Below are 19,868 nucleotides of genomic sequence, written 5' to 3' on the forward strand. Positions count from 1 at the left end.
TTTAAATATAAATGTGAAACAAACAAAACAGATAATTGCAAAATTTTAAGCCAAGTTTGCTATTTATTTGCTGCTTAATTCTTGCATACATGGATAGATGTATTTGTTGGGTGGTGTGAGAGTTTATAAATTTTGAGCGGTCAAATCAGTCAATTCATCATATTTTGTCTCTCACCCATTGTTTTTTAAGTGCTTTGTAAAAATAAATTCCCTTTTGTATGTATGGCCACCTTACTTTCTGTCTGTGATTCCTTACTACCTTTTACTGCTTGTGATTAGATCTCTAAGCCGGCAATCATGCTTCTGCCATCCTGTGGAGACATGAATTTCTCTTGTATTCAACTTATAGCTTTTTCAGAAGCATATTGGACTCCACTTATGTTCAGAGAAAAGGAAATTATAATTTTAGATTCCGCTCTCTGCACTCTTTTTATTTTTATTTTTTTATTTATTTTTATTTTTTAAATATTTTTATTTACTTCTAGGAGAGAGAGAGAGAGAGAGAGAGAGAGTGAGCAGNTGAGGGTGCGGCCCCTGCGTCTGGAGGGGTCACGGCGCCCACCCCGGCGCCCGCTCTCTCCGCAGCCTGCTTGGTGGAACGGGCTCTTTCTTCAGAGTGCTTTTCCCTCACTAGCAGGAGCTGACTTCCTTTAAACCTCTCCCGGCATTGACTGCCACGGATGAGAAAATTTTTGACTTTATCCCAGAGCAAAACATGCCTGTTACACGTGACCCAGCACGCTGCAGGGGCAAACACGGACAGAAGCATGTCTGTGCACTTGCACAGGGCTCCCCAGGGAGAACCAGGAAATGACTGGGTTTGCAGCCTGAGCACGTGCGATGCGCTCTGGTAATTTCTGTTGTGCCTCATTTCTTCTATTCTAGTTTATTCTTGCAGACCCCAGCCTGACCCCGCACATGGTCCCGTTCTAAGAATATGGAAAACATTCCTGTCTCGTGTCCTCTGTTCCTGTGCTAGTAGCTCCCTGTTTCTATTCTCTCTCATCACTGGCAACTTCTGTGAGCACAGAGCCTCCCATTCCCACATGCAATCTGTATTTATTCCTAGTGTCCCCAGCCAAGCTATGTCTGGGCATAAAGGGCGGGGGTGAGCATAACACGCCCCAGGGCACCCACAGTCTAGCAGGGAAACGCATATGGAATTAAATAAAAATTACACAGTGGTGACCCTTACATCTAACTTATTGCAAGAGAAAGTCCTTTTTCTGTGACAATATTAACAGAAACCACACCCAGAAAGGTTCATGAAGAATCTGAAAGAGGTGATGGGATTTTCAAGGTAGAGAGGAGGTGAAAAGTTCCAGATAGGCCAGTGGGAGACTCCAAGCAGAGGGAAGCAGGTGTGTAGAGGCCCTGAGCCCTGAGATGGGGGCTTCAGGTGAAGGTACAACTCAGGTTCAATGTCTGTGAGGTGGATGTGGGTGAGGCGGTGTGAGTGTGAAGCTGGTGAGCAGGTCAGGGGAGGCAAGCCAAGTGTTGGAAGGTATGGAATTTGGGGTTCATCCTTCAGAGGGGAGTCATTGGGAAGAGGTTAATCTGGGGAGGTGGGCAGTAGCGCACCTGTGATCTAGAAAGACCTCTCGGGCTGGGCCACCTGGATGGTTCACTATGTTGAGTGTCAGACTTCAGCTCAGGTCATGATCTCACAGCTTGTGAATTCTAACCCTGCATCGGGCTCTGTTCTGACAGCTCAGAGCCTGGAGCCTGCTTCAGATTTTCCCTCCTTCTTTCTGTTCCTCCCCTGCTCATGTCTCTCTCTTTCTCTCTCTCAAGAATAAATAAATACTTTTTTAAAAAAAGGTTAAGAAAAAGACCTCTCGGTGTTGATGAGAATATTGGCTGGAGGGGCCCCAGCCCATAATAGGTGGAGACAGGACAAGGAACTGAAATAAGGCTGTGGATTTGGGGTTCCAGAGGTGGGGAAGTGATGAGGACATTTGAGAGGACAAAGAAAACTCAGCCAAATTTCCTCACCAGCGAGAAGCACCCATTATCAACAGAGGGAACCATGCTAAGGTCTTTATGGCATGTTAACTAAATCTGTCAACCGCCTGAGCAGGACAGATACCTCTAGCCCTACTATTTGGGGAAGGATATTGGCATTGACAATAGTTTGGTTGGGGAGGTGGGGGAAGAGAAGAGAGGGAAACAAGCCACAAGAGACTCATAAGGACAGACAGCAAAATAAGGGTTGATGGAGGCAGGCGGTGGGGGATGGGCTAGATGGGTGCTGGGGATGAAGGAGGGCACTTCCTGTGAGGAGCACTGGGTGTTGTAAGTGATGAATCACAAACTCTGCTCCTGAAACCAATATTGTACTGTATGTTAAGTGACTAGAATGTAAAGAAAAAGAAAAAAAAGGTATAAATTTGTTTTTTTTTCAAGTTCGAATAGCAAATCTGTGTAGATCCAAAATCCAAAACCCGAGTTCCTAATTATACAAATTTGCATTATATATTATTTAGAAAAAGTGATTTTTAGCAAATAATCTTTAAATACCTCATTTTTGTTGTACTCTGTGTATTCCCTTTTGTGAATTGTGAGTGTCTTCCCTTGCTTGTTATTCTGGTGGGATGTCTTGATAACATGAAGACCTTCATACTTTAGGATAAATTGCTTTTTTGCTGCTTTATTATGCTGGGCATCAAGGAGTTGCATCTGGGGTTGGGGTGTTGCCAGGACCAGGGGCACTTTCTCATCCCCATCGCTGGGGCCACCTGAGCTCATTACATCTTTCTCCCCAGTTTTCTTGCTCTCGGTTTATGGAACTGATGGTTTAGTTTTCTTTAAGCACCGGACATGAAACGATCATATGGAAATGGAGACCCAAGTTTACACGCTCATGGAAATAGGACCCATGTTTACATCTTTAGAGGAAGACAATGCGATGTCGACAGCCCGCCTTGTATCATTGTGTAATTATTTGGCTGTAGGTGAGAATAACCATAGGAGGCTATAGTGTGTGTGTGTGTGTGTGTGTGTGTGTGTGTATGACAAAGTGGTTCTCAAGGCAGAGGTCCTGATACCCATCGCTCTAACACATGACCCTTAAAATACAGGTGTCAGATTACCACCCAACCTATGAAGGTAAGAAAGGGTCCATTCATATTCAAAGATTCCTTGGAAACAAAACTAATAAAGTGCAAGACACACATGTGAAGGAGGGATTCCTCATGTTCTGATTTCACCAGTGTCGTCAGGAGGCCACCTTGTTCCCCAACACTCCCTGCCACCGCCTCTCATCAGCCTTCCTCTTGCTCCTGTCCCGGGACACACCGGCTTTCTTTAGAGCCTTGATTTTTAAAACAATAAGCAAACCAACAAAACTCAGAATGGTGAAGGGGAGGGGGAGGTACCGGCTTCCAGTGAGGGAATTCCTTCCATGGTAAGGAATGATGACTCACAGGAGTATAAGGCACAGCAGAGGGAATACAGTCAGTGACCCTGTCCCCGTGTTGTGTGGTGACAGATGGCGGCTCCATGCGTGGTGAGCGGGGAGCGATGTTTAAACTTGTTCAATCATTGTGTTGTCCACCGCAAACTAGTGTAACATGGTGTTTCAACCACCCTCAAATTTAAAAAATTAATTTAAGAAAATCATGTCTTCTTTCAGAACCTCTGAGCTGGTTGTTCCCTCTGATGAGCACACTCCTTCCCAGAGGATATTGTTTAAATCCTCTGTTTAAATGTGTGCTGGTGTCCCCGAAAAACAGAAAAAAATAACACCTCCATCCACTCTTTCCTTTACACAGGCTTTGTTTTTCTCCATAGCATCTGTCACTTCCTGATATTTTATCTGATCTTTCATTTGCTTATCTTCTTTTTTCCATCACTGAACCCTACAGGCTTTTGTTTCTTGACATTTATACACTTTGTGTGAAGGTTGGTCAGAACTCTGGTTATTTCTCAAATTTTATGACATATGACATATGACATACGACAGAATTTCTCATTAAAAGTATAGAATACATGAGCACTTGGGAAGAAATTAAGTGTGTGAAGTGAAATCCTCTTCAGAGTTGGCATGGCAGGGGGGGGGTCCTAAGGGGTGACAGTTTCCATACAAAAACCATGGATACTGACTTTTTGAATGCAAAATGAAAATGGTAGAATTTCAATAATATTTGTAATGTTCATTATTGAGAAAATAATTCATGTCATTCCTTCCCCCTGGCATCCCCTCCAGCACATGGAACCAGGAAATGATACACACATTTCAGAATTTCTTCTTCTGGGATTTTCAGAGGAACCAGAATTACAGCCCCTCATCTTTGGGCTTTTCCTCTCCATGTACCTGATCGCTGTGTTTGGAAACCTGCTCATCATCTTAGCCGTGGCCTCTGCCTCCCACCTCCACACGCCCATGTACTTCTTCCTCGCCAACCTGTCCTTTGTGGACATCTGCTTCACCTCCACCACCGTCCCCAAGATGCTGTGGAACATCCAGACGCAGAGCAAGGTCATAACCTACGCAGGCTGCATCACACAGGTGTATTTTTTCATACTCTGTGCTGGATTAGACATGTTTCTCCTGACTGTGATGGCCTATGACCGCTTCGTGGCCATCTGCCACCCCTTGCACTACACGATCATCATGAAACCCACCTTCTGTGGGCTGCTGGTTCTTTTATCCTGGATGGTGAGCAGCCTGAATTCCTTAGTACAAACCCTAATGGTGTTGTGGCTGTCCTTCTGTAGAGAGGCAGAAATCTCCCACTTTTTCTGTGAAATCAATCAAGTGGTCCAACTTGCCTGTTCTGACACCTTTCTTAATGACGTGCTGATGCATTTTGCAGCTGGACTGTTGGGTGGTGCTTCTCTGACTGGGATCATTTACTCTTACTGTAAGATAGTTTCCTCCATATGCAGGATCTCGTCAGCGCAGGGCAAGTATAAAGCATTTTCCACCTGTGCGTCTCACCTCTCGGTTGTCTCCTTATTTTATTGTACGGTCCTAGGAGTGTACCTTAGCTCCGCTGCTACCCAGAGCTCCCACTCAAGTGCAACAGCCTCGGTGATGTACACGGTGGTCACGCCCATGCTGAACCCCTTCATCTACAGCCTGAGGAACAAAGACATAAAGAGAGCTCTGAAAAGAATCGTTGGGGTTCCAGTGACATAAGGCCCAATCTTCCTGGGACTAAAGATGTGCCCGTGACTGGAGGGCTCAGAGCCTCAGAGACAGGAACTGCTATTCCTTATCAGACTGTGGAAGTAGAATCTGCTCCTTCTATTTATTTCCTGCAATTTCCATTTATTTGATTTCAACTTCTCTATACATTTAAGTAACTCACTTTATTAAGCTTCTGATCTGTCTGATATACTGTTTCTCCCTTGTCCATTTTCATATGTCCCCAATGTTTTCCCCATTCTTGGTACACAAATGCCTAGAAATTTCTGTATCATACAATGGGCAAGTTGGGTTTCTTTTTTTTTTTTCCTTTCCAAGATTTTATTTAAATTCATGTCAGTTAACATATAGTGTAGTATTGATCAAGAATAGACTTTAGTGATCACCACTTACATACAACACCTAGCACTCAGCACAAGTGCCCTCCTTCATGCCCAGCACACATGTAGCCCATCCCCCCACTCACCTCCCTCCAGCAACCCTCACTTTGTTCTCTATCATTAAGTGTCTCTTATGGTTTACCTCCCTCTTGTTTCTATCTTATTTTACTTTTCAGAAGTTGGATTTCTTAGAAATATCTTCATTTCAAATGACTTCTATCATGCAAAATAAATTTCCCCTAGATTTCCCAAAAGAGTAATCATGAGTTGCATTCCTCATATGGAAGGAAACTACACTTGGCCACTAAGCCCATTACATAATCTACCGTCCAGGAGAATACAAAACCATGGTGTTCACCGGGAGTCTGTCAATCTTATGATATCATTACCTTAACTACTCTTGCTGAGGATGTGGACTCTAACAGTGTTCCACTGAAGCCTCAGGCTATTGACATCGATGTCTAAGCTAGGAAGGCCTGNTTCACCTCCACCACCGTCCCCAAGATGCTGTGGAACATCCAGACGCAGAGCAAGGTCATAACCTACGCAGGCTGCATCACACAGGTGTATTTTTTCATACTCTGTGCTGGATTAGACATGTTTCTCCTGACTGTGATGGCCTATGACCGCTTCGTGGCCATCTGCCACCCCTTGCACTACACGATCATCATGAAACCCACCTTCTGTGGGCTGCTGGTTCTTTTATCCTGGATGGTGAGCAGCCTGAATTCCTTAGTACAAACCCTAATGGTGTTGTGGCTGTCCTTCTGTAGAGAGGCAGAAATCTCCCACTTTTTCTGTGAAATCAATCAAGTGGTCCGACTTGCCTGTTCTGACACCTTTCTTAATGACGTGCTGATGCATTTTGCAGCTGGACTGTTGGGTGGTGCTTCTCTGACTGGGATCATTTACTCTTACTGTAAGATAGTTTCCTCCATATGCAGGATCTCGTCAGCGCAGGGCAAGTATAAAGCATTTTCCACCTGTGCGTCTCACCTCTCGGTTGTCTCCTTATTTTATTGTACGGTCCTAGGAGTGTACCTTAGCTCCGCTGCTACCCAGAGCTCCCACTCAAGTGCAACAGCCTCGGTGATGTACACGGTGGTCACGCCCATGCTGAACCCCTTCATCTACAGCCTGAGGAACAAAGACATGAAGAGAGCTCTGAAAAGAATTGTCGGGGTGTCAGTGACATAAGGTCCAATTGTCCTGGGGCTAAAGACATGCCCATGACTGGAGGGCTCAGAGCCTCAGAGACAGGAGCTGCTATTCCTTTATCAGGCTGTGGAAGTAGAATCTGCTCCTTCTATTATTTTCCTGGAATTTCCATTTCTTTGGTTTCAACTTCTCTATACATTTAAGTAACTCACTTTATTAAACTTCTGATCTGTCTGATATACCGTGTCTCCCTTGTCCATTTTCATATGTCCCCAATGTTTTCCCCATCCTTGGTACACAAATGCCTAGAAACTTCTGTAACTTAAAACGGGAAAGTTGGGTCAATGACATCTGGCCATGTGTAGCAACATGGATGGACCTTGAGGATGTTATGCTGAGTGAAATAAGTCAGGCAGAGAAGGACAAATACCATATGTTTGCACGTATAGGAGGATTAGGAGGAACTTGACGGAGGAACAAGGGGGAGAAGAAGGGCGGAAATGGTGGGGGAAAGGGAGAGAAGCAAACCATGAGAGACTCTTGAATGCTGACAAAAACTGAGGACTGATGGACGTGGGGGGGGGGATGGGCATGGAGGAGGACACTTGTGGGGATGAGCACTGAGTGTTATGTGGAAACTAATTTGACAATAAACTATTAAAAAAAAAAAGATAAATTGGCAGTATATCCTAAAAAAAAACAAAAAAAAACCACACACAAAAAAACGGGAAAGTTGGATTTCTTTCTTTTTTTTCTTTCCAAGGTTTTATTTGGAATAAACCTTCAGGAATAGACTTTAGTGATCATCACTTACATACAACACCTAGCACTCGGCACAAGTGTCCTCTGCCCAGCACACATGTAGCCCATCCCCCCACTCCCCTCCTCCCTTTAGCAACCCTCACTTTGTTCTCTATCAGTAAGCGTCTCTTATGGTTTGCCTCCCTCTTGTTTCTATCTTATTTTACTTTTCAGAAGTTGGATTTCTTAAAAGTATCTTCATTTATTTTTTTTATTTCAAATTTTTATTTAAATTCTAGTTAGATAACATATATGGTAAAATTGGTTTCAGGAGCAGAATTCAGTGATTCATCACATCCATACAACACTCAATGTTCATCACACGTGCCTTGCTTAATCCCCATCACCCATCCACTTTCCCCCATCAACCCTCAGTTTGTTTTCTATTGTTAAGAGTCTCTTATGGTTTGCTTCCCTCTCTCACTTCCCCCCATTCCCCTATGTTCTTCTATTTTGTTTCTTAAATTCCACATATGAGTGAAATCATATAGTATTTGTCTCTCTCTCTCTCTCACTGACATATTTCACTTAGCATAATGCTCTCTAGCTCCACCCACATTGTTGCAAATGGCAAGATTTCGTTATTTTTTTTTTTACCATATTGGTTATTTATTTATTTTTTAAAAATAGTTTATTGTCGAGCTGGTTTCCATCTTCATTTCAAATGACTTCTATCATGCAAAATAAATTTCCCCTAGATTTCCCAAAAGAGTAATCATGAGTTGCATTCCTCATATGGAAGGAAACTACACTTGGCCACTAAGCCCATTACATAACTCTACCCTCCAGGAGAATACAAAAAACCATGGTGTTCACCGGGAGTCTGTCAATCTTATGATATCATTACCTTAACTACTCTTGCTGAGGATGTGGACTCTAACAGTGTTCCACTGAAGCCTCAGGCTATTGACATCGATGTCTAAGCTAGGAAGGCCTGCCAATCACCTGCGCCCGAGTGCACATGAACATTCTCACGGATGTTTCCCTGACCAGAGCCTGTGCTGTGACTGCACTGGCCCTTGGGTTCTTATGATTCCAAGACATACCTCAGCGACACCCATCTGAGAACTCTAAAAAACAAGATTTATTACTCATAGGCTCTGGAAGGAACAGGTGGAGATGTCTGGAGGGGCAGTACAGAGATTCAGAAGGAGAGAGAGAGAAAGGCCACAATGGGGACCCTACCTTTACTGGGGTCTCTGGTCAGAGTGGTTACGGGGCTGCAGGTCTCCTCTTTATTGACACATTTAAAACCTAAGAGTTTAATTCTGGCACAGAAATGGAAAAGCGGGGTCACTCATGTATCAGTATGTAGGTTATCCAGGGCTTTCTGAAGACGAGCTTCGGGCTGGGGAAGCCTGAGTACTTGTCTGGTGATTGTATCACACACCTGACAATAATGTTATTATACCACACGGTTGCCCTTGAAATCGATGCCTCAGAAATCGAAAGCTTAATTGCAGGCACTTCCTCTACAAACATGCCACTGTGCTTTATAACTCTTCTTGTTTTATTCCATTGTTCACCTGGGTGTCTAGAATGCCTACCATAACCACCGGCAAAAATTGATTATCAAATATAGATCTCCCCGTGGAGTGTACTTAGAAAGACAAACTTAAATAACGAGATAGACCTAAGATATTCTTAGTGTCAGAGATGACCATAACTATGAGGATGCATTTTCTTTGGGTTAATACCCAGGAGTGAGATTACTGGATCATATGGTAGTTCTATCTTTAATTTTTTGAGGAATGTCTGTACTGTTTTCCACAACCTGCACCAGTTTGCCTTCCTACCAACAGTGTGTAGGATTCTTTATCCCCACATCCTTACCAACACTTACTGTTGCCTGTGTTTTTTATTTTAGCCATTCTGACAGGTGTGAGGTGATATCTCGCTTTGGTTTTGATTTGCGTTTTTCTGCTGATGAGTGATGTTGAGCATATTTTTACGCATCTGTTGGCCGTCTGTATTTCTTCTTTGGAGAAAGGTCTGTTCATGTCATGTGGCTATTTTTTAATTGAAATATTATTATTTTTTTGGTGTTCACTTGTGTAATGTATAAGTTCTTCATAGATTTTGGATATTTATCCCTTATTGGACACATCATTTGCAAATACCTTCTCCCATTCAGTAGGTTGGTTGTCTTTTTGTTTTGATGGTGGTTTCCTTTGCTGTGCAAAAGCTCTTATTTTGAGGTAAACATTTCTATCAAACAACGTGGATGGACCTAGAAGGTATAAAGCTAAGTGAAATAAGTCAGAGAAAGAAAAATACCATATGATTTCACTCGTATGTGGAATTTAAGAAACAAAACAGATAAATAGAGAAAAAAAAGAGCCACACAAAAAAGACTCTTTTTATTTATTTATTTATTTTTTAAAATGTTTTTATTTATTTCTAGGAGAGAGAGAGAGAGACAGCGTGAGCAGGGGAGGGTCAGAGAGAGAGGGAGTCACAGACTGAAACAGGCTCCAGGCTCTGAGCTGGCAGTCAGCACACAGCCCGACGCGGGGCTCGAACCCACGAACCGCGAGATCATGACATGAGTGAAAGTCGGACGCTTAACCGACTAAGCCACCCAGGCGCCCCCAAAAAAGACTCTTAAATATGGAGAACAAAGTTATGGTTCCCAGAAGGGAGGTGAGTGGGGGATGGATGAAATAGGTGATGGGGATTAAATTACCCATGATGAGCAGAGTAATGTATAGAACTGCAGAATCAGAGAACTGCAGGATGGCGGAGAAGTAAGGAGCTCTGTGCATTGCGCTCGCACCCATCTCTCAAACAGAGACAGCCTTAGGCCATCGGACCCTGAGCCGCAGGAGGTTAGGAAGAGAAAGAGACAAAGTATACTTGGAAGGCAAGTGTGTGAGGGCAAACTGGAGAAGATAAAAGCGGGTCGGGACCTGGAGATATGGAGGGAGGGGAGGGAACCGGGCTTGCGTGCAGCCGCGGTGAGTGATGAGCTGCAGCGAGTCCCGGGGAAAGGAAAGAGAAGCTGAGATTGCTCATAGAACCATCCCTGGAGAAGACAAAAACCTCAGCTTGGAAAGAGTGGTTTTTAGTTCTGACTGGGCTGCTGACTTTGAACTAGGTGCACCCGATCCCAGAAGACGCCAGAAAAAACTGCACCGCAGGGCTCCAGCACCATCTCTGGCGGTGGCGGCCTGGTGGCCAGGTGGCAGGACCTGAAGCTGCTATGTTCCCTGCAAGCACGCGGGTGGGGGTGGGGGGGGACGTGGGCGGGCGCTGAGGCCTCGGATCCCAGGTTGTATCTCTGCTTGACTCTGGTGGATCTGAAGCTGTGACACTTCCCCCACCCCCCCACTCAAATCCCAGCAGCAGGGAAGCAGCGACCGGTGGAACTGTTTAGAGTGGTATAAACAAAGCCCAGGACTGGGACCTGGAAACGAGGTGGGACATGGGGCATAGAGCTCAGCCCATCTTGGCTACATCCTCAGCATAGGGAGATTGGACCCAAAGGAGAGATGTGCAATGCTTGGTTGAGAAGGGACTGGGGCGACGCCATTCTTCTCACAACCACCAAGGCAGGGCCTCAGGGAGCAGTCAGCGGACACAGTGGAGGTTAGACCTGCCTACACCAAACCACAACCATCCTCGCCAAAGAGCTGTTTTGTTGTTGTTTTTACCTGAGCCTGGGTTTGCGTGTTTATTGGTTTTCTCTGTGTGTCTGTGTAACTTTGTTCCCTCTGTGGTTGTCTGTTTTCTTTTTCCAGGGCTGCTTCAAGAAACAAGCCAAACTACACATGGTGGAGAGTCCCAAATACCGCTAGAGTAGGGAAACAAAATAACCAAATGCTCAACAAGAGAAACCAAGAGACAGCATTCAAAGAACACTTCCTGAACAGACAGGCACTGAACAGTCAAGGAGCCCTCTTTGATACAGCAGAACTCGCAGGGGCAGAGTATACAACAAGCTTTTAAATTAATTGATTAATTAAGAAGAGATAGAAAGCTAACCAAAATGACAAAACAGAAGAACTCTTCTCCAAAGAAATTCCAAGAAGAAATAACAGCTAAAGAACTGCTCAAAACAGATATAAGCAACATAACTGAACAAGAATTTAGAATTATAATCATAAAAGTAATCACTGGGCTTGAAAAAAACCATGAAAGACATCAGAGAAACTATGGCTACAAACACTATGGAGTGAAAAATAGTTATGATGAATTTAAAAATGCTATAAATGAGATACACAATAAACTGGAGGCGTCCAATGCACGGATTGAAGAGGCAGAGAGGAGAATAAGTGATTTAGAAGACACAATTATAGAAAAAGAATAAACTGAGAAAAAGAGAGATAAACTGATCCAGGAACATGAAAGAAGAGTTCGAAAGCTCAGCGGTACAATCAAACGGAACAATATCCATATCATAGGAATCCCAGAAGAGGAAGAGACAAGAAAAGGTGCTGAAGGAGTCCTGGAACAAATTATAGCAGAAAACTTCCCCAACTTGGGGAGGGAAGTAGATGTTGAAATTCAAGAGTCACAGAGAGCGCCCCTCAGATGTAACTTGAATTGATCTTCTGCACGACATATCATAGTGAAACTGGCAAAATATAAGGACAAAGAGAGAATTTTGAAAGCAGCTAGGGAGAAAAGGGCCCTAACATACAAAGGGAAACCTATCAGAGTGGTGACAGACCTATCTANCTATCCAGCAAGCCTGTCATTCAGAAGAGAAGGAGAGATAAAAGTCTTTCCAAATAAACAAAAATTGAAAGAATTTGTCACCACTAAGCCAGCCCTACAAGAAACCCTGAGGGGGACTATCTGAGGGAAATTTGCAAGGAATGCAAGATACCAGAGACACCACCACAAGCATGAATCCAACAAAGAACACAATGACTCTAAACACATATATTTTAATAATAACACTGAATGTAAATGGGCTGAATGTTCCAATCAAAAGACATACGGTAGCAGAATGGATAAAAAAAACAAAATCCATCTAGTTGCTGTCTACAAGAAACGCATTGTAGACTGGAGGACACCTTCAGATTAAAGGTAAGGGGATGGAGANGATTTGTAAAAAAAATAATAAATAAATAACAATAGAACTCCCCTATGACCCAGCAATAGCACTGCTAGGAATTTACCCAAGGGATATAGGAGAGCTGATGCATAGGGGCACATGGACTCCAATGTTCATAACAGCACTCTCAACAATAGCCAAAACATGGAAAGAGCCTAAGTGTCCATCAACAGACAAATGGTCTAGAAGATGTGGTTTATCTATACGATAATACTACGAATTACGAATACTACGAAATACTTCGAATACGAATACTACATGGCAATGAGAAAGAATGAAATCTGGCCATGCGTAGCAACATGGATGGAACTTGAGGGTGTTATGCTGAGCGAAATAAGTCAGGCAGAGAAGGACAGATACCATATGTTTGCACGTATAGGAGAATTAGGAGGAACCTAATGGAGGACCGTGGGGGAGAAGGAGGTAAATAGTGGGGGAGAGGGAGGGAGACAAACCATGAGAGACTCTTTAATGCTGAGAACAAACTGAAGGTAGATGGGGTGGGGAGGAGGGGAAGGGGGTGATGGGCATGGAGGAGGGCACTTGTGGGGATGAGCACTGGGTGTTATATGGAAACCAAGTTGACAATAAAGTATTTTTTAAAAAAAGAAGAGCAGTTAAAATACTGATATACAAAGGAACATCTGACATATAAATGAAAATATCGTACTCTCAGATTTTGCTCTAGTTTCAAATCATATAAGTTGGTCATAAAGTATAGTTGTTTCCATAGGCAGAGTATTACTCATGACAATTCTTTTTGTTTGTTTCAAGTTTTTATTTAAATTGTAGTTTGGTAACATAGAGTGCAATATTGTATCAGGAGTGGAATTTAGTGATTCATCACTTACATACAATACACAGTGCTCATCCCAACAAGTGTCCTCCTTAATGCCCATCACCCATTTCGCCCATCACCTGCCCAAATCCACTCATCAATCCTAAGACATACAGATGGCTAACTCATGTCAATTCTTGCAGTAAAAATGTATGAAAGAAAAATTATTTGGTATGACATAGTTGTTTGAGAAAGATTATTCTTTAAAAAAAAATCTATGTTGCCTCAAGGTAAATGAACATTTCCAAATATTTCAGATCTCATGGTTGGAAATAAAATTCAGAAAGTGGGAAGTACAAAGGAGAAATTTGTAGGATATCAGAGAGGGCAGAGTTAACAGAGTGAGTTACATACGTGGCATAAAGACACTGAGGACAAGGAAATAAACAGAAAGAAGAATACTAGTTCTAAAGTCTGAATAAAGATCACAATTTCTGACCCAGAAGCTTTGACCTCTGCAGTCATAGCCGCTTCTTCAACCTTATGACAATTGACCATGGAAGGGTCTCCTTCCCGAGGAATGCTTTCAGAGCCCCTTGCATGTCTTTGTTCCTCAGGCTGTAGATGAAGGGGTTCAGCATGGGTGTGACCACCGTGTACATCACCGAGGCTGTTGCACTTGACTGTGAGCTGTGGGTGGCAGCAGAGCTAAGATACACACCAAGCATTGTACAATAAAATAAGGAGACAATGGACAGATGAGATGCACAGGTGGAAAATGCTTTATATTTGCCCTGAGCTGATGAAATCCCACATATGGAGGAAACTATCTTAGAATAAGAGTAAAGGATCCCAATGAAGGAACCACCAGCCAGCAAGACAGCTGCAAGATACATCACCAAGTTATTAAGAAAGGTGTCAGAACAGGCAAGTTGGAGCATCTGATTAAGTTCACAAAAGAAGTGGGGGATGTGCAAGTGTGTGCAGAAGGAAAGCCGCAACATCATTAAACTGTGTAACAGGGAATTCAGGATACTCATGATCCAGGACACGAGAACCAGCAGCCCACAGAGCCGGGGGTTCATGATGACTGTGTAGTGCAGGGGGTGACAGATGGCCACGAAGCGGTCATAGGCCATCACGCTCAGGAGAAAGATGTCCAAGACAGCAAAGAGTATGAGAAAATAAATCTGTGTGATGCAGCCTGCGTAGGTTATGGCTTTGCTCTGAGTCTGGATGTTCCACAGCATCTTCGGGACGGTGGTGGAGGTGAAGCAGATGTCCACAAAGGACAGGTTGGCGAGGAAGAAGTACATGGGCGTGTGGAGGCTGGGGTCTGTGCTGATGGCCAAGATGATGAGCAGGTTTCCAAACACAGTGATCAGGCACATGGAGAGGAAAAGCCCAAATATGATGGGCTGCAGTCCTGGCTCCTCTGAAAATCCCAGAAGAAGAAAATTTGAAATTTGTGTTTCATTGCGTGCTTCCATGTGGTGGAGGTGACTTCCGGGAAAAAGGGAAATCAAATAACACAAATTTGTATTACTCACAAAATTGAAATGTTACTTTTTTGTATTTTGCCATCCAGAAATTCTTTTTAATAAGTTGTGTATGGATATGGCCCCCTTTCATCTGATAGATTTTTTTAATGGTCAATCAGCTTCTTTCCTAAGAAATCACATATTTTATAGTTTTATTGAGAAATGCTTCAAATATTCAGGAATATGAATTGAGTGCTGACCAAGTTTCAGGCACTACCTAGGCAATGAGTGTAGGGTGCTGATGAAAAAAAAGTCCCTCAATGATGGAGAAAAAATATATAAGCAAATAAGATAATTATGCAATTTTTTGATGGTGAGGGGTGCTGTGAAGAAAAGGGAAACAGAGATAAAGCAGAGAGCAAATAGGGCGTTCTATTTTCATGGGTATTTAGGGAAATTCTGTACACAAGGTGGCATTGGAACACAGATGTCATTTAAGACAGAGAGAGATGCAGGATGAAAGGAGAAGTGTGTGTCTGGCAGAGGGAATGGCCAGAGCAAAGCCCTCGAGGAAGGTACTTGCTTCAAATGTTGAAGTCAAAAAGTAAAGCAAGGGCTGCAAGGGAATGAGCCTGAGGGAGACTGATAATCGACTCTGTCACACATGTGAGGAGGGATGTGGCCTTTCTGATAAAACTGTGACCTCAGGGCATAGGGACGTCCTTATCCACACTATCTCCCCCTCTGTATTCGTCGTGCTGCAAAGCCACCCCATGAATTGACACAGATCCCCTTCTTGGTGCCTTCTCTTGACTGAGTTCTAGTATTGTGTCACCTTGGCGTTTAGGAGTCCTGGCCCCTGTTGTGAAGACAGGGCGCCCTCTACAGGTCACACACATGCAGGACACTGTGGCCTCCTGGCTTGTGTATTTATTTCCTTGTCTTTACAGCCGCCACACTCTTGGTTATGCTGGGAAGGGATACAACCCAAATAGGCCAGATCAGCGATCTTTCCCCTGCAAAACATAGACACGGTTCCCCAAAATGCTCATTCTTAAGCCTCCCATGGACAAATAAACTTGGAGCTCCATATTGGAATGGCAATTTTCTGCTGTGATTTACACAAACATAACAAAGTCTGTTCAATAAATCAAAGTGACAGAGAGTGAGATACAGAGGGAATGGAATAGATAGGGAGAGCAATGATCTCATAAGCCAAGGTGGTCCCTGAGAGACTGTGAGGAAGGACAATCTCCCTTGTTTCTCCCCTGATTACATCCCCTGATGCCCAGCAAAAATAATCAGAGAGTGAAATAAACTTGCTTAAAAGACAGATAGTGATACATTTATGGTGTATTTAAACAAAACTATTATATTTTTAGCTAAAAATATAAGTAGATATAAATATTAACATATATTATTTATATTATACATCAAGAAAAATGCGAAAAGGGATAAACCAACACTTCACAAAAGGAAGTAAACACAATGCAATAAAAGTTGGGCATTTTTATATCAAGCATAGGAGAGATTTTTCTGTACCTCCTGCATCAATATTTGACTGACTTATTTCTATGTGATCTGATAGGGGATGAGTTAACTCCTTTCTCTCTCTTCTTATGTGACATCTTTCCACTGATATTCCTGGGCTTTGAGTAAAGATCTTTCTCAAACCTGATGGGCACCTTCTAATCTTCATTCTGGATTTCATCCAGCGTCCAAAAGATTCCCCAGACAATGCTCTGTAAATCCTGCCAACATCATGACAGTCTATTATTTTTATAACAAATAACGTGCTTCCTATGATTATGCCTGAGGACATTATGCCGTCCATGTATTTATATTATTGTTCTCTGTCCTCAATGCCGTACTGTAACATCCAGAAGAGCAGGGACTTTATCCTTTTTGTTCATTTCTGTTTTTAACCAATTTATTTGAATATATGTTTACTATAAAAAGATATAAGAAGGGGCGCCTGGGTGGCTTACTCTTTAAGCATCCGACTTCCGCTTAGGTCATGATCTCGCGGTTTGTGGGTTCGAGCCCTGAGTCGGGCTCTGTGCTGACTGCCAGCTCGGAGCCTGTTTCAGTCTGTGACTCCCTCTCTCTCTGACCCTCCCCTGCTCACACTATCTCTCTCTCTCTCTCCTAGAAATAAAAAAATAAATAAATAAAAAGATATAAGAATACGAAACATTACAGAATGCAAAGAATGAAAGGATTAGGAAACCAGGTTAAAGTAGTAGCTTGAAAACAACCATCATAAGCAAAGTTGTATGAAAAATAAAGCAGACTGGAACAGAAAAAGATAGCAATCCTTAGTAATACCAACACTCTGGATCATGGCAGATGCTTGGTTATTTTTGTTGAATGAATTAGGAATTAGGTCTCAATGTATAAGGACATTTACTATATGGCAAGGTCGTATTTCAGTTTAGTTAGAAAAAGTTGAATTGCTAAATAACAGCTAGAACAAATGGATACCTATCTGGATGAACATTAAATTGGTCCCCTCCCTCAGACACATAACCGACACCAGAGGGATAATGACTTCAGTGCAAGTGTAACCATACAATATAGTAGGAACATCAAGAAAACTGCATCTAACACTTATAGGTGGGAAAAAAACACTAAAATAAAGCAAGAAACTCAGAAGTAAGAAGATAGGTATATTTAAATCAAATTTTTAAATGTTATTATGGTCAAAAAATATTTTAAAAGTCAACTGAGAAGCAATGATCTGAGGAAATCTTTTGAAATGCTAAAAAAAAAAAAAAGCAGAGGAGGGGGAATAACATATGGCCATATAATCAAAATGATCATCAAATACATGATGCTTGCTGAAACTGAGAGATAGATTAAGAAACCAACGGGGAAATGTCTTTTTCACCCAGGAATCTGGAGGAAAAACTTAGAGCAGTGTTATATTGTGGGTGGTTGGAACTTTTTTAAAAAATGTTTATTTAGGGGGCGCCCGGGTGGCTCAGTCAGTTAAGCGTCCGACTTCGGCTCAGCTCATGATCTCATGGTTCGTGGGTTCAAGACCCACGTCGGGCTCTGTGCTGACAGCTCAGAGCCTGGAGCCTGTTTCAGATACTGTGTCTGCCTCTCCTCTGCTCACACTCTGTCTGTCTCTGTCTCCCTCTCAAAAATAAATAAATATTTAAAAACAAATTTTTTTAAGTTTATTTATTTTTGAGAGAGAGAGACAGAGTGCGAATGGGTAAAGGTAGAAAGAGAGGAAGACGCAGAATCCGAAGCAGGATCCAGACTCTGAGCTGTCAGCCAAAGTCATGCATTTAACGGACTGAGCCACCTGGGTGCCCCTGTAGTTGAAACTTTTAAGCAGGTAGTCTTGGGGTTACTCTGAATTTGCTGGTGGAAAAGTGGGTTCTACAGGTGGAAGACAGAACCTGAAAGCAGCTATATTACAAATATTCATATTTTTAATGCAGGGTTTCTAAGTCTCTGCATATGGGCATCCTGACCAGAACCTGCCCAGTGATGGAGTATGTCCTGTGTATTTTAAGGTGTTTAGAGCATCCCTTTAATGATAAAGAATATGAAAGATGAATGAAAGTGTTAGTAGCAGGCATTCTGTGAAACTGGCACAGTCACTGAATAGATACATTAATTACTTAATCAAGCAAACAAATCAACACAGTGACCATTTGCTGTGGGCTCAGTTGAATTGGCTCTCAGGAGATGATGGATTAATGTTCTTGGCTTCCATTCTCTCTGACCCTCTCATCCATGGTGCACTGGGCTGTTGGACTCACCTGGCTGGGGTGTCTGACAGACGGTCTCCATATGGAAGTCCGAATTCCTCCCAGGACAGTAGATAATAGGGACTAAGGTTCTGCCCTCACCCGAGACAGCAGGAAGGAGTGAAGCATCAGCCCCCAGCCAGAATTAGGACTCAGAACAGACAAAAACCCCTCCCCTTCCTGTTCAAGTTCGCACAGACTGACAGACAGGAGCCAGGAGATATTTACAGCTCCCTGTATCTGCTCATTAGGCACATTTCCCTCATCTTACTCCAGCCTCTAGGCACATGATTCCCAAGTGGAAAACTGCTCTGGACATAAAGGATTTTTTTTTTTTCCTAATGAATCTCGGTTCTCAAAAGACTAGGTTAGAGATCAAGTGAATCCAGTTCTTTTTTTTTTTTTTTCTCCTTTTCCCTGAACTTGGCCCTTTCCTATTGTGTAAATCTTCTAGCATGTCCTCTCAGCTCAGAGTTACACATTTCTCCAGTCTAAGAAGGATGAACACACTTGGATTAGGTCTCTTTAACTTCAAAACATTTACTTGCCCTGGGGACCCAGCCCTGCAATCTCCAGTGTCGTCGTCTTCGTCTCCTCCTCCTCCTCCTCCTCCTCCTTCTTCTGAAATAGAGAGAGAGAGAGAGCACCAGTGAGGCACAGAGAGAGAGGGAGAGAGAGAATCGTAAGCAAGCTCCTCACTGTCAGTGCAGAACCATACCAATATTTCACTATATGTTAACGAACTACAGTTTAAATAAAAACTTGAAACAAACAAAATGAATCGTCATGATTGACACTCCACCTGTGGAAACAACTACACTTTATGACAAATTTGTGTGATTTTAAAGTAGACCAAAATCCAAGACTATGTTTTTACATGTATATGTCTGAGGTTCCTTTGTATATCAGTATCCTTCTTGATAGTGGACGCTTAACATATTAATGTGTCTCACAGTTGTTCACTGTGTTTTATTCTCCTCATTAGGATCCTGGTCTCTTAGTACCTTGTGTCCATAATGTACATAGTCACTATCTTATTCAAGTGTCCACCAAATACGTGTCTCCCAGGGGCGCCTGGGTGGCTTAGTCGGTTAAGCGTCCGACTTTCGCTTAGGTCATGATCTTGCGGTTCGTGGGTTCGAGCCCCGCGTCGGGCTCTGTGCTGACTGCCAGCTCAGAGCCTGGAGCCTGTTTCAGTCTGTGACTCCCTCTCTCTCTGACCCTCCCCTGCTCACGCTGTCTCTCTCTTTCTCTCCTAGAAATAAATAAAAATATATAAAAAAAAAATA

General features: G+C 42.9%; 3 protein-coding genes across 3 annotated transcripts; 2 read left to right on the plus strand and 1 right to left on the minus strand.

Moving 5' to 3' along the window:
- Positions 1–4,150: 4,150 nt before the first annotated feature.
- On the plus strand, positions 4,151–5,143 carry LOC144237869 (olfactory receptor 7A17-like). The gene has a single exon (XM_077771596.1). The coding sequence runs from the start codon at positions 4,151–4,153 to the stop codon at positions 5,141–5,143; it is 993 nt and encodes a 330-aa protein (XP_077627722.1).
- Positions 5,144–5,430: 287 nt separating this feature from the next.
- On the plus strand, positions 5,431–13,358 carry LOC144237898 (olfactory receptor 7A17-like). Its single transcript, XM_077771618.1, has 4 exons — positions 5,431–5,434; positions 5,999–6,714; positions 11,066–11,130; positions 13,346–13,358. The coding sequence occupies exons 1-4, from the start codon at positions 5,431–5,433 to the stop codon at positions 13,356–13,358; spliced, it is 798 nt and encodes a 265-aa protein (XP_077627744.1).
- A 494-nt stretch (positions 13,359–13,852) lies between these two features.
- On the minus strand, positions 13,853–16,989 carry LOC144237862 (olfactory receptor-like protein OLF4). The gene is made up of 2 exons (XM_077771589.1): positions 16,961–16,989; positions 13,853–14,831 (listed from the first exon to the last, which is right to left on the minus strand). Exon 2 carries the CDS (start codon positions 14,819–14,821, stop codon positions 13,853–13,855), a length of 969 nt encoding a protein of 322 aa, XP_077627715.1. The 5' UTR covers positions 14,822–14,831; positions 16,961–16,989.
- Between the last annotated feature and the right edge of the window lie 2,879 nt (positions 16,990–19,868).

Source organism: Crocuta crocuta, unplaced genomic scaffold (assembly GCF_008692635.1).
Source record: "Crocuta crocuta isolate KB4526 unplaced genomic scaffold, BGI_CrCroc_1.0 scaffold755, whole genome shotgun sequence".
Lineage (NCBI taxonomy): Eukaryota > Metazoa > Chordata > Mammalia > Carnivora > Hyaenidae > Crocuta > Crocuta crocuta.